At 43.1% G+C, this 12946-nt stretch overlaps 1 protein-coding gene across 5 annotated transcripts in view; it reads left to right on the plus strand.

Annotated features, from left to right (window-relative positions):
- Nucleotides 1-12946, plus strand: part of NDST2 (N-deacetylase and N-sulfotransferase 2) — a 134980-nt gene that overhangs the window by 101244 nt on the left and 20790 nt on the right. For all 5 annotated transcript variants that reach the window (XM_042018670.1, XM_042018674.1, XM_042018671.1 and 2 more), the window contains one exon: nt 7845-9237. In XM_042018670.1, coding sequence (XP_041874604.1) covers nt 8245-9237 — 993 coding nt within the window. In that variant the 5' untranslated portion in view covers nt 7845-8244. The remainder of the gene's footprint in view (nt 1-7844; nt 9238-12946) is intronic.

A 12946-nucleotide genomic window follows, 5' to 3' on the forward strand; every position in this document is an offset into this window, starting at 1 on the left:
TTTTGGTTTTTGGTGGTTTTTTTTGTTTGTTTGTTTGTTTGTTTTGTTTGTTTTTGTTTTTTTTTTGCATGAGTTTGCATTGTGTTAAAAGCTGTCTTGCAATAGCCAAGCCAGCAAAAATGTTAATATTTTGTTTTCTGAGTCCAGGAGACTTACTTATTTCAATCACACCAAGGTAATAGACAACTGGATAATTAGATACTGCTAAGGCTGGGAGATACACCATGAACTTTACACTGGGTGGAGGTCTTGTGAGTAGAACTTCTCAGCTGAAGGCAGGTAGGAGGGAGCTGCTGTACACAGCTGGGGAACATGTTCTTTTAGAAGCCCAGCAGATTCTGACCCTGAATTTTGGTGCAAATGCACCAGAACAGGTGAGCGCAGGAGCTCAAGAGCTTTCCTGAGGTGTTAAGATTTGGTAGAGCATACTTACAGCTTTCTTCTGGTGTCAGTTTGGACAAACTTTTGGTGTAATGGTATTAAACCTGTTCCCTACTGTCATGTGTTCCTAGATAAATTTGATTGTAAAAGATTATCTCCTATGTGTTATGTGACGGGAGGAAGCAACTGAATATAAAGGATCAGCCTCTTGCTAATTAAGGTGAAATTTTCTAGCTCATGGGAAGAATGGTTAGGCTGCTTTCATAACAATTACAGATAAACTTTCAGAATATGCATTCTATATTAAGACACTTCAACGCTGACGCTGATTTTTTTTTTTGGTTTTGCCACAGTTTGACTGTATTTCCCACTTGATTAAGTTACTTAAGAAATATCACCAGAGAAGACTTTTTGCTTTCTGTAGCAGAATAGTTGATCTGAATTGTGATAAGCAGGAAGCATGAGAGAATGGATATGAGATTCTTGTCTATATCTAATGTGGAAGGAACTGCATCTATTTCCTGTTCCCACAGCTGAGCTGGAGATTTTCTGCCATGATAGAGCGTACATGTTGATTTCTGATGAAAGGAGGGAGCTGAAGATGGTGTATTCCCTCCCTTTGGGGTGACTGAAGTATTCACTTTCCATCTGGAGGGGGACTGTAGAGCAGATTGGACTGCCTTTGTGTTGCAAGGCTCTGGCCTGTGCTGCCTGTGGCTCTCTGTCCCACAGCTCCGTGTGTCTAGGCGCAGAGAGGAGCTGCTGTCTCATTATCCCCTGGTGTGGGAAAAGGGTTAGGGTCAGAGCGGGCATGGACCTATGTGTCAGGAAAGGCACAAAATAGGAGAAGCAAGGCCAGAATGAAACTGCTGATCTTGTGGTGGCCTGATACATAGATTTTAAAGGCTCAGTAACATGTGAAATGAAGGAATGGATACATGCCTTCGGTTATCTCTGAGGAAAGTGCCTCCTTTCTCTCCTATGAGCAGTTACATTACAGAGACCTGTGCACTCCCAGAGCAGTTACATCCCCTCAGCTGGTGGAAAGCTCTGACTTGTGTGAGCACTTCCACTGCTACAATACCTGTAGTCTTTCCTTTTCATTTCAGCAGAGGTGTGCAGCTGCCAAGCTACATATTATTTTTACAAGTAGCATCAGTGACTGTTGAAGGTTGAAATTTTGTTTGGCTTTTTAACAGTTCTTCAGGTCCCTTATTTGCACATCTGCTCTTTAGGCAGGCTGAGAAAACAAGATGACGAACTGTTTTCCCTTCCCAAATTTGTCCTATGCTGAGGCAGTGAAACTTGTTGGGGCTTGTGGCACTGACATTTAACTTGAGGGAATACCTAAGCGTAAAAGTTTGAAATCCCCTTGCTTTGGAAAGTGAGTCGTCGGGTCAGTTGTAATGACCCCAAGCACTGAGTATAGTATGATGGGGAGAAGGCAGGGAGCTGAAAACCAGATTTCCTGGAAGCTCTTATGAGGAGCACCTTTTTGTTTTCAGGGGAAAAGATTGGTTTATGTTGCTAACAGGTAATGCTGGGCCATGCCTCTGTCACTGGCATGGGAAGGACTAAACCTATTGTTTATTTTTTTGTAAAATAAAAGAGCAAGAGAACAAAGATCTGCTGCAAACAAGGGTATCCATCATATATCCGAACACCAAGAACGTTGCAGGATCCCTTTGCAGCCCTCTGCGAAGCTGGCCTGGAGCCGGCCTTGCCAAGATCTCTACCTTTATGTTGTCTTCAGACTTCATTGCGCTGGCACAAGTGTAAGTTCAAGGCTGTAGTTGGGTTTCCACCAGGCTGGGATGAGAGAAGTGCATGCAGAACTGTTTAGCATGGACAACAGTTTGTTCTCTTGCAGAGGTGTGAAGTTACATACCTGTCTAGGGATGATAAAAGAAATAAAATAATTATTACTTCATCACACAGGTCTTCTCCTCTTATATTGGACTGCCACATTTCAAGCCTACTGGCCAGCTGGCAGCTTTCTGGCTCAGCACAGGTCTGTTCTGAGAGGCTTTTCCCTGCATGGGGACTTGCCCAAGCAGAGCATGGAGCTGGTTGAAGGCTGCAGTCCTGCCTGTCAGAGCAGCATGGGCACCATTAGTGTTTCTTGCCTCTTTGATCTGAATTTTGTATTCCTTAGGCAGTCTCTCATGGCAGGATTCGACTGGCAGCGGATGTTAGCTGAAACACATGGCCAGAGCCCAGAAATGAGCATGGCAATTTCATTGCAATGTGGCTGTATATTTTTTTTTACCCAATATGTGAAATACAACCAGCATTCATTCTCTTGAGCTTTCTACTAATTCTTTTGCTGTGTGGCTTGCTGTGTTTTGTTGACACTACTTGACGGGTTCCCCATCTTTGTGAGAGAGGGGCTGTACCTGGAGGCCTGGCATACAGATACCACCACAGACAAAGAGAGGGCCTGTGGTGTTTCAGAACTGAGCAGACTAATGAGGAATTTTGTGTCATGATGACACCATTAAAGTGGAATGGGTTGGAAAATCAATCAGATTCCTTCTCTGATTACTGTGTAACTCAATTACTGCAGTCCCCCTGGGGCCCAAGGCAACAACCATCTCACAGGAAGTGCAGAAGAAAGGCCTCTGAAATAGAGCTGTTGTGGACGAAGGCAAGATCTTGCTGCTGTGGATTCCAGATGGAGAGATTATATTATGAATAATGAAAAGGGCTGGGGTAATGTACTGGTGACACTGGGGTTTGGGTGGTAAGAACCTTCTGTAGCTCAGCTAAGAATGCATTGACAGTTCCTGATAAAGGTGTCAGATGATACCCATTATCTTCAATGTGCCTTGGCATGAATGCACCAGAAGCCCAAATACTTAAATTCTGGTCATTGGTTTTGGCTAAGTGCTGGTCCTGAGCGTTTGCAGTGAACTCCCACAATCATTTCCAAGCACTGGAAATATCTGGAGATCAGATGTTAAAACCACACGGTTCTGGTTGTTATCTTGCTTTCATATCACATCAGTTGCCATGTGGCTTAGCAGCTGATAATTCACAAAGCAGTTTATGTTTCACATTAACACTGTATATCACTAGGAAACAGAACATCTAAGTTTGATGAAGCCTTTGTCTCAATGCTGGTGATCTCTGGGGTAGCTGACCTTACAGCTGATGCTCTCTAATCTAGAGATGCTTTTCTGGCAGGACGGGTGCCTGCTGAGCCTGCGTCCTTGGACCTCTGAGCACTTCACTCTTGCTGTGCATTCTGACTGCCACCTCCCACAATTCACACTTAGGTAGTCCAGGCAGGAGTTCAGAGTGGACCTCAATTTATCTAGAAACCTGGGATTTTTTGTGGTGTTAGATTCCCAGGAGTTTGATGTCAAAAGAGGACACAGGAATTTTCTTTTCCTTTAAAAGGGTATAATTTTCACCATGATTCTTTTTTTTCTTTTCTTTCTCCAGTATAGATATTTTTGAGCTTTTTGAGTATGACTGGTTTCTGACAGCTCTCTTGCCTTTTAATATAAATTTGGTTGTTTGTTGCTTTTTTTTCCCTCTTTTCGTTTGAACCTAAACCAGCTGATGCAGTCCCCAAAGAAAGAAATGCATCCCGTGCCAGCTGGCATGCCCTCTGGCTGTGAAGCCTTGTTAAAGAGATCGGAGCTGACAGATTCTTGAGCAGCAATCTGATACAGGCCTTTTTTTTTTAATTTGTTTTTTTGAGCTCATCCATGTAACAAATGGGGGCTTGTTTGGGAGCTTCGCTAGAGGCTTGAATGGAATCATTGTTATCAAAACACTGCTGTGATTCAGAAGTGCCCAGCAAAGGGGGTTCCTCTCCCTGGTGCCCCTCAGCTGGGCACTGCAGGTGTGGCAGCCTAACTTAAACTCTGATTTCATTCTTACTCTACAGAATAATCCAGTTGTCCTGTAATTTTCATCTTTAAACTGATAACTGGGAAACTGAAGCTACAGTTCTTCACAAAACAGAATCGGTTCAAAAGTAAAAATTAAGTTGGAGAGATGAATGAGTGCAACCAGGGAAGAGAAGTGTTCTCCATGGTGATGCTTTGGGATAAAGAGTTGTAAAAATAGAACCTTGCCAGGCTTTTGCATAAGTCAACATCTTCTTGATTTTCTTACCATTACCCTGGTGTTTAGATTACAAATTCTACCCCAGAAACACATGCTTGGAAATTCATACAAGTAACATTTGGGCTCCTGAGTTTCTCTTTACATTATTTCCTCCTGCAAAAACAACTTTGTGTGTAATGCATGTTAAGATAGTGAATCTTTAAATCCTGAATAGTTGTATGTTTCTATTTTATTCAGTGGGATTGAAAAGCAAAAGGAAGTGAGTTATTTGGGAAGACAATAACTTGGAATTCTCAGTTTTCTCCATCAAAATTGACTATTACTGGAACCTGAGAGAAGTGTTGAGCATGAATTTGTTCCACAGGAGTACAGTGAAGATTACTTCTCATGTATGGAACACTGTGATATGCATGGAGCTCTGTATTACTCTGTCTTACAAGGAATTCACCTCATAAAAAGGATACAGCATTTTTAATACGTTTCTATTTTACCTCTCTCTGCCCTGCTGATTTCTGCCTCTGCTGGCTTCTGCCTCTTTGCAACTTTGGAGCTGCAATGCCAAGCAGGAAGGTGGTAACATTGGGGTCTTCCTTGCAGAGTCATTGAGATGGGAAGGGCTTGTTGTGGAGGTGGAAAGGCTGTTTTCCTCATTGCTTTTGAAAGATGGCACATGATTTTGGGTACTATGCTGATACTCTGGAATTCCTGGTGTATTACAGGGACTGAACTTGACTCGAGCTGGAATTAGAAGTCATGTTCTGTGCTCTGTCCAGGGAATCATATATTCAACATCAGTTGTCACTTCAGTAGCAAGAAAAAGAAAAAACTATACAAGTTCTGTTTTTTACATCTTCACATAGTATTTTTTCACCTTCTCTCCCCTGTCCTTTTTCCAGTAAAAAGTTAACAGTATGTAGAGACAAAACTGAAAGATGATCGGTTGTGATGAAGAAAACACAGCTTATTGTTGCTGACTGAGCTGGATTTCCAAAGCCAACTCTGTCATTACAGAGGGCCATTTGGGAATGGAGACCCAATCCATTTGGAATCTTGGGAACAGGGATAGTTTTACCAAAAATTCCGATTCGTCTGCTGTGTTGCAGTGCAACCTTCAGTAAGTTTTGTTGTGTCTCAGTTTCTCCAGTAGAAAATTGTGTGATATACTTTACATTGACAGTCTACAGCTACTCTGAAGCCCTCACCGGGGTAAGGTTTCATTGTGTGCTACACAAAGCAGTCCCTGCTCTGCTGAGCTTATAGCAGAGGAGCTGTTTGAGATAATGATCATTGTAGGGCTTGTGTAAAGAGTACTCTGACTTTTCCATCTGCTGTCATAAAGTTAGCAGTTACTATATCTCTTCATATAAAATCTGTTTGTGGTTTTTGTCTCTGCTTCAAGCTGCACCAACAGTTTGGAAAACAGCCTGGTGGGAGTCTTTTAAGTGGGACTTTTGGCCTCATCTATAAACTGATATTTTCCCTGACTCAGAAGGATTTTTTTCTGTCTAGTAATACAAATTACAAATAAGCATCTGTCTCACAAGTAAATTCTGGTGGAGCAAAATAAGCATCTGTCTCACAAGTAATTCCTTTTCTGGTGGAGCTAGTTGTTAGAAACCCCTGGCTTTACTATGTAAGAACTTTATGTATGCCTTAAACTCACAAACTAGTCTTCTCATATTCTTTGTTTTATCAGAATGGTAGTAACAGAAATTGGAGGAATGGAGAAAGGATGAAGACCTGTTTGGGTAATATTATTTGCTGTTGTTTTCTTGTGCCTCCTGGTGTTGCAAACTGTGGCAGTTGAGCAGGTGGTTAGAGGGTCTGTATGTGGTGGAGCACATCTGCAGGAATTGGGGCGGTGACTGAAAAAGGTTTTTAAAGAAAAAAAGCTATTTAGTTTTTACAGAGAGCTCATAGTCAGCGTGACTGACTTGGTGAGCAACATCTGGCACTAAGGATGTTCTTGCATTGTTCTGGGGGGGGCAGCAGGTGTGCCCCAAAGATGTGCTTGTATGCCAAGAAAGGCACCGGGGTATTGCTGTGGGTAAGTCACACTGCCAGTAAGGGAGAAAAGACTCCACTGTGATTTTTACTTTATTTTTAAAGCAAGGTGCAATTTAGTTAGTTTCCCTGGTGTTTGTTTTAGATTATTTGGTATTTGTTGGCTTTGTTGGGCATTTTTTCCTGGAAAAATAACAACATATGGTGAAATAGTCTGCTGCCATGAACACAAAGCAGGAGGTGAGAGAGCTTCGTAAAAAGAAGCTTTCATGTATTTGAGACCAACCCAAATTTATGTCATGCTGTTGGTGATTTAAAACTGGCTTCGTGTTCTTCAGTGGCATATGAGAGAAGGCGATGAAGGTTTCAGGAGATGTTTAATCTCCACCTGCCACTGAATCAGTTGGCAACAATTAAGTGTGCAGTGCATGGGCAGCCCGTGATGCCTTTTCCTGGTCTTAAAATCAAGAGTCATACACGGTTAGAAGGGGAAAAGGGATTTTACCTTGGTATTTATTTTAAGGATCCTTAGGTGTACACGTCCAGGTCATATGCATCGAGATGCACCCTACCGAGTATATCCCCCAAAGATCGGCTATAACATTATAGGTTTTACTAATTAGCATATCTATCAAAGATTCCCCAGTGAGAGGCTCGACTGAGCCCCCCTCCCCAAGGAACTTTCCCCTGGATGGTTCTATCTTGGTCTACAGAATGTGTTTTGGCGAGGACCTTGGGGTCTGGGGCACACTAATCCCTAGCTACGAAGCTTCTAAAATGTTTCATCTCTTAGCTTGACAAACAAGTCCCAAGAATGTAGGCAAAAGCACTAAGAATACAGAAGTTGTAAAAAGGTATAACGGGTATAAAAGAAAAGGCAAAAAATCTTCATGGCATCACCTGTGCCCCCTGCCCTCTGTGCTGCCTGAGGGATGATGCCTCTCCAGAGCTGTATTTTGAGACCTCTGGAACAGAGTGAGTTCCCAGGACAAACAGGGCAGCCTTGCAGAGAGTGCCCTCTCCTCTTGTTAGCTTTGAAATATAGACTAGAATAAAAGGGTTTCATGTTTTCTGTTCAGTGGTTTGCAGAGGGCTGGGGGAAGGCCAGGTACTTGGCTCTGTTTGCTGTAGTGTGTGAGAATCTCACCCAAGGTGAATGTTGAGTCACTGTGCGCTGTGGGGATCTTTCTTCCAAGGACCATTGTGGTTGTTCTGTCAAGCTCCTGCACAAATGGGGTATGACACTTCCCAGGGAACAGACCTGCTGATGGGCGAGTGATGCTGCCCACCTATCATCTGCTAGTCCTGCTTTTTCATCTCAGACCCATTAAATGCCATGAATTCATACTGAGAATTGACTTTTTCTTTTTGAATTGCAGGATGCAAAGGGAAGGTGCCATCATGTGAATGTGAAATAGCTAAATGAGAAACAGGACACCTGGGAAGGCTGAGCTGAAACTGCTTGTGCACAGAATGACAGACTGATTTGCTGTTGGGAGACGAGATTCTGGAAACCCTGCTCCTCCAAAGACTTCTGAGAGGAGAGGAACCCAAGGAGGCACGCAAAAGAGCGATGGGAATTGAGGGCCATGGTTACCTGAGATAAATGGCAGATCTCTGGGAGTCTAACCTTGTAGCTGTTTGCTTTAGCTTTTTCTCTCTCTGCAGCTGCTCTTTCTTTTTTGTGAGCTGCTGCTGGGTACTGCCACGGCGGCACTGGAGATTCCAAGAGCGACGTGAGTCCGGAGTGTGAGGAGGGGGTGAGCCGCCTGCCTCACCATGATTCAGCTGTGGAAAGTAGTGCGGCACGTGCGACAGCTGGAGCTCCACAGATTGATCCTGCTGCTCATTGCCTTCAGCCTGATCTCCATGTGCATCCTGGCTTATTATGTCACTAACAGTCCCAAAATCAAGGAGCCACCACCCCTGCCCTTCAGTGACTGCAGCAACCAGCACCGCATCTTGATCCCACCGCAAGCCAGCTGGAGGCTCACGAAGTCTGTGGACACGTCGCGCACAGATCCTGTGGTGCTCGTCTTTGTGGAAAGCATTTACTCCCAGCTGGGGCAGGAAATAGTGGCCATCCTGGAATCCAGCCGGTTTAAATACAGGACAGAGATCGCCCCTGGCAAAGGGGATATGCCCACCCTGACAGACAAAGACAGAGGACGCTATGCTCTAATTATCTATGAGAACATCCTTAAATATGTGAATCTAGATGCTTGGAACCGAGAGCTGCTGGACAAATACTGTGTAGAGTATGGAGTGGGGATTATAGGCTTTTTCAAAGCCAATGAGAACAGCCTGCTCAGTGCACAGCTCAAGGGTTTCCCCCTTTTCCTACATTCCAACTTGGGGCTGCGGGACTATCACATCAATCCCAGTGCTCCCCTGCTCTATGTCACCCGGGCTAATGAGGTGGAGCAGGGTCCTCTGCCTGGTGATGACTGGACTGTGTTTCAGTCAAACCACAGCACTTATGAGCCAGTGCTGTTGGCCAGCACAAAGTCCTCGGAATCCATTCCTCACCTGGCCACTCACAAAGCATTACATGCCACAGTGATGCAGGACCTGGGTCTTCATGATGGGATCCAGCGGGTTCTCTTCGGCAATAACCTCAATTTCTGGCTGCACAAACTCATTTTCGTGGATGCCATTGCCTACTTGACTGGCAAGCGCCTGTGTCTCACACTTGATCGCTATATTCTTGTTGACATCGATGATATATTTGTGGGAAAAGAGGGCACTCGCATGAAAGTATCTGATGTAGAGGTAAAATCCTAGAGTAGCTACCTCCAGTGGTTCTAGATGGATTTCTAGAGTGTGTGCTATACCAGGAAATTCAAGGTGGCATTTAATTTGAGGGAAAGCATTGATTGCTGCAGTCGTACTCATACAGAGAATTAGCCTGCAGAGATGCTGAGGCACCATGTGTGATGCTCTCAACAGTTCTACACCTTTAAATGGAACACTTCAGGAGCTGGCCTCTTTCAGTTTAAGAGGAGGATGCCCATGGCAGTCTATTCTGTCTTCCCTTTAATGTAGGGAACAAGTATATGCAGGTTTCCTATGCCAACCTATTTGTAGCTGTAAACTCTGCTGTTCAAAAGGAAAAGACAAGTTGTGTTAGAATAGAACAGAAAAATGTATTTATTATTATTGTTGATATGTATAAACTGCATATATTATATTACAAAACTGTAGGCCAGTCCATGCAAACTGATATGGTCTCTATTGTAGCCATCTAGCTTTTCAGCACACAAACAACTAAACTGGGAAAGGAGGGGTTTTCTCTAACCCTTTTCCCCCCCATCATGTCTGCTACCAGCAACCCTCATCCCTGGGCAGGGAATAGAAAAAAATTCACCAGAGAAACATGGTCAGACCAAGCCTTCATGAGAACTAGCTCTGTGGCCTCACGATTGGCAAAGAGAGATGCCGTCTTCGTGGTTTGCTTTCCTTGGCAGTTCCTGGAATAATACAGTGACCTATTAGGAAAGGTTATGGGTAAGAGACAGATTTTGTGGAGGAGAGGGAACTGAGACAGACAAAGATAAAATTAAGTAGGCAGAAGATAAGTACTCCTTCTGATTCTCCGTGCCCTTGAAAGTACGTGATAAGGTGTTCTGTTAAGTCTGTGATACACGTGCGTGTGATGCTTCATGGAGCCAAGGACTTGCCTTTGTATGTTCCCCATCAGTTCTGGTTTGTAGCCATTAAGGCAGGTGCACTGCCTGTTTCTCTGGTGTGCTGAGGTTGTTCACAGCTAAATACTCTGGATTCCCATTCAGCACTTGCCCTCAGGTGAGTCCTGGATGGCACCACCCATGATGATGGTAAGCCTGTGACAGCAACTGCTTTAGCATGTTTCCAAAACAGCTTCAAGGTGAAGCACCCTTTAAACTTATATCCAAGGCACAAAATATTTGAGGCAAAGGTGTAAGACAGAATACTGTTGTACAGGTTTGGCCCCTTACCTGAACCTTACCTGTTACATGTTCCCAAGAGCCCTCTTCCACATCCTGAGGAGTCTTAACCACCTTTCCTACATGTTTTATGTATCCATGCAGGATATGTCTTAGTTTATAATCTCCAAGGTTTTAGGACTTCAAGATTCTATGTTTTGTTTCTGATTCCAAGTTTAGTCTGGGGGAAAGGAAAATCCTGCATTCTGTTTGGAGCTAACTTGATCTTTTCAAATCACTTGAAGCTGTGTGCCTGAAGGAACTCTAAACTGCATGCCACTGTTTCGCTTGCTTCATTCTTTAATAATTCCTTAGAGCAACTTTGACCATTACATTCTAAGCAAACAGGCATAGAAGAAGTGTTTCCTAGTATACAGGTGTGGGAAAATGGAACAGTTGTATGTAATACTTATTGAAGGAAAATGCTAAAATTTTCTTCGTTTCACTCTAGTGTCCCTGTGTTTTGAAGTGCTGAAATGTTCTGAAAGATTTTTTTTTTAAATTTCTTTTTTTGGTGAAGGATCACAATCTTATCTTGATCCTAAGCAGGCCCTACACCCACTAGTCCAAACCAGCAGAGATTCTCACCTCTGTAGTGTCTGTGCAGGTTGCAGACCCATGTGGGAAGGTAGGATAGGTGGCCAAAGCTCTTGGGAACAAAGGCTGCTCTAGTGATGTTAAAAACAAACCCAGACAAGATTATTCCAAAAGATGCTTTGTTTGGGTTTTAACAGGGTGAAATGGAGGAATAATCTGTGATCAGTAAGCAGCGAATCTCAGGCAAAGCAGATAAAACCCAGATTTATCCATTTAAAAGAAGCTCTCTGATTGCAGAGCCACGCGAGGTTAATGAATTTTTATTTTTTAAAAGCAAGAAATAACTACATGGATTTGTTGATAGTCTCTCACCATGGGGAGAGAAGGGGATATAACAGTAACAGAACAGCTGGCATTTTCTTTGGCCTTTGATATGAAAGCTCTGTTTCAGGGCTGTTATCTCAACATACAGCTCTTTATCTCAAAGCTTGTATTACATGGTCAGGGTAGTGGTTTGAAGACTGGATGTTGTGTGAAGGTATAAAATTGACTTTGCTGTCCCAGTGAGCCTGTTTGCCATATGCAGGTCCACGTTCAGAGACCTTCCCAGACAAAATGGGTATTAAAAGAAAGCACTGAATATAATTTGATCAAATGTATGCTCATGGTACATGTCTTACACGAGATGAATGTTTTTATTTGTGATGCTTAAAGGAGACCTGAATAGCTTTCTTCTTTAACAAGAAAAAAAGGAATTGTGCTTGCTTTTACTTTAAAGATGATAACCCTTGAGTTCCTGTTTCTGCTGAAAGGCTGCAGCAGCAGCTTGCAGTCCTCAATAGAAGTGGAACAGTTGGAAGTTGCACAAAGAAAACGTTTTTCCTTTGTACGGTTTACCAGAGATTTGAACTGCACATAATTAACAAAACAAAATCTCAGAGAATCCCTTCTCTTCTCAATTTATTCCACATTCAGTCTCTTCTAAAATCATAATCCTTGGAATTTACCAAAGCTCCATGGAACTGGCCACCAAAGACAAGCCATTTCTAATGCAAAAGGATCTGGCTTTTGTGATCCTTTCTGGCCATCTTTAGGTATGAGGAAAGAAGATTAAGTTGATGAGTTTTTTCCTCTTTTGCTGGTAATCTCTACAAGGGCATAAATAGTGAGCAATCATTGCTAGTGAGTCTGAGAGCAAGCTAAGTGAAAATCAAGCACAGTAATTTCATTTTGGATTATGAATGGTGAGGGTGCAGAAGAGAGAACCTAGTGAGGGTGGCTGTCAGCCAGCTCTTGCCTTTCTAATTTGTAGAGGATGATCTTACCTGCAATTAAAGTACTCAGCAATTCCTAACTCCCTGATTCTAAGATTGCAGGGCAGGTAGAAATACCAGTACCATGAGAGCTTTCATTTTTGCCAGTGATGTTTTGAGCTCTGCCAGTGCTGCTGCTGGGTGGTAAGAAAACTGCAGGAACTCCTCTCAAGAACGCACTGCCCGGGGCCCACAGGGGCAGTATCTGCCAAGAATGTGTCTCTGCCACATGTTCCTAGTATGGTTTGTATGAGCATTGAGAAGAGGCTGTAAAAACACTCAGCTTGCTTCCTCCATTTTTTATCATCTGTTTCTCTTCGTTTGTCCATGTACTTTTTTCTTAGAGTAATGTTTTTCTCTTTTCCCAGCATCTGACTCTCAGCCTTACTTCCCCCTTTTCTTTTGCCTCTTGTTAGAGGGACCTGAGATAGATAACATTTAGGGTTTGTGTGGAGCGACTAAATTCTCTGCAAACACTTCTGAAAGTTAAAAATTTTGTAGCTTAAAAAGCAGAGTTGCATGAAGATTTAGCCCTGTATTACTCCAATGCCAAGGACACCCTGTTATCTTAGAAAAGGATTAGGTCCTAAGGAAGCTCCCAATACAGTCAGAGTGCTGTGGCTTTCCCTGATTTCTTCCTCACTCCTAGAATGAGGAGAGTTTCTA

Source organism: Corvus kubaryi, unplaced genomic scaffold, assembly GCF_017639235.1.
Source record: "Corvus kubaryi isolate FWS band 111438036 unplaced genomic scaffold, C.kubaryi_AGA036_p1.0 138, whole genome shotgun sequence".
In the NCBI taxonomy this organism is placed as follows: Eukaryota; Metazoa; Chordata; class Aves; order Passeriformes; family Corvidae; genus Corvus; species Corvus kubaryi.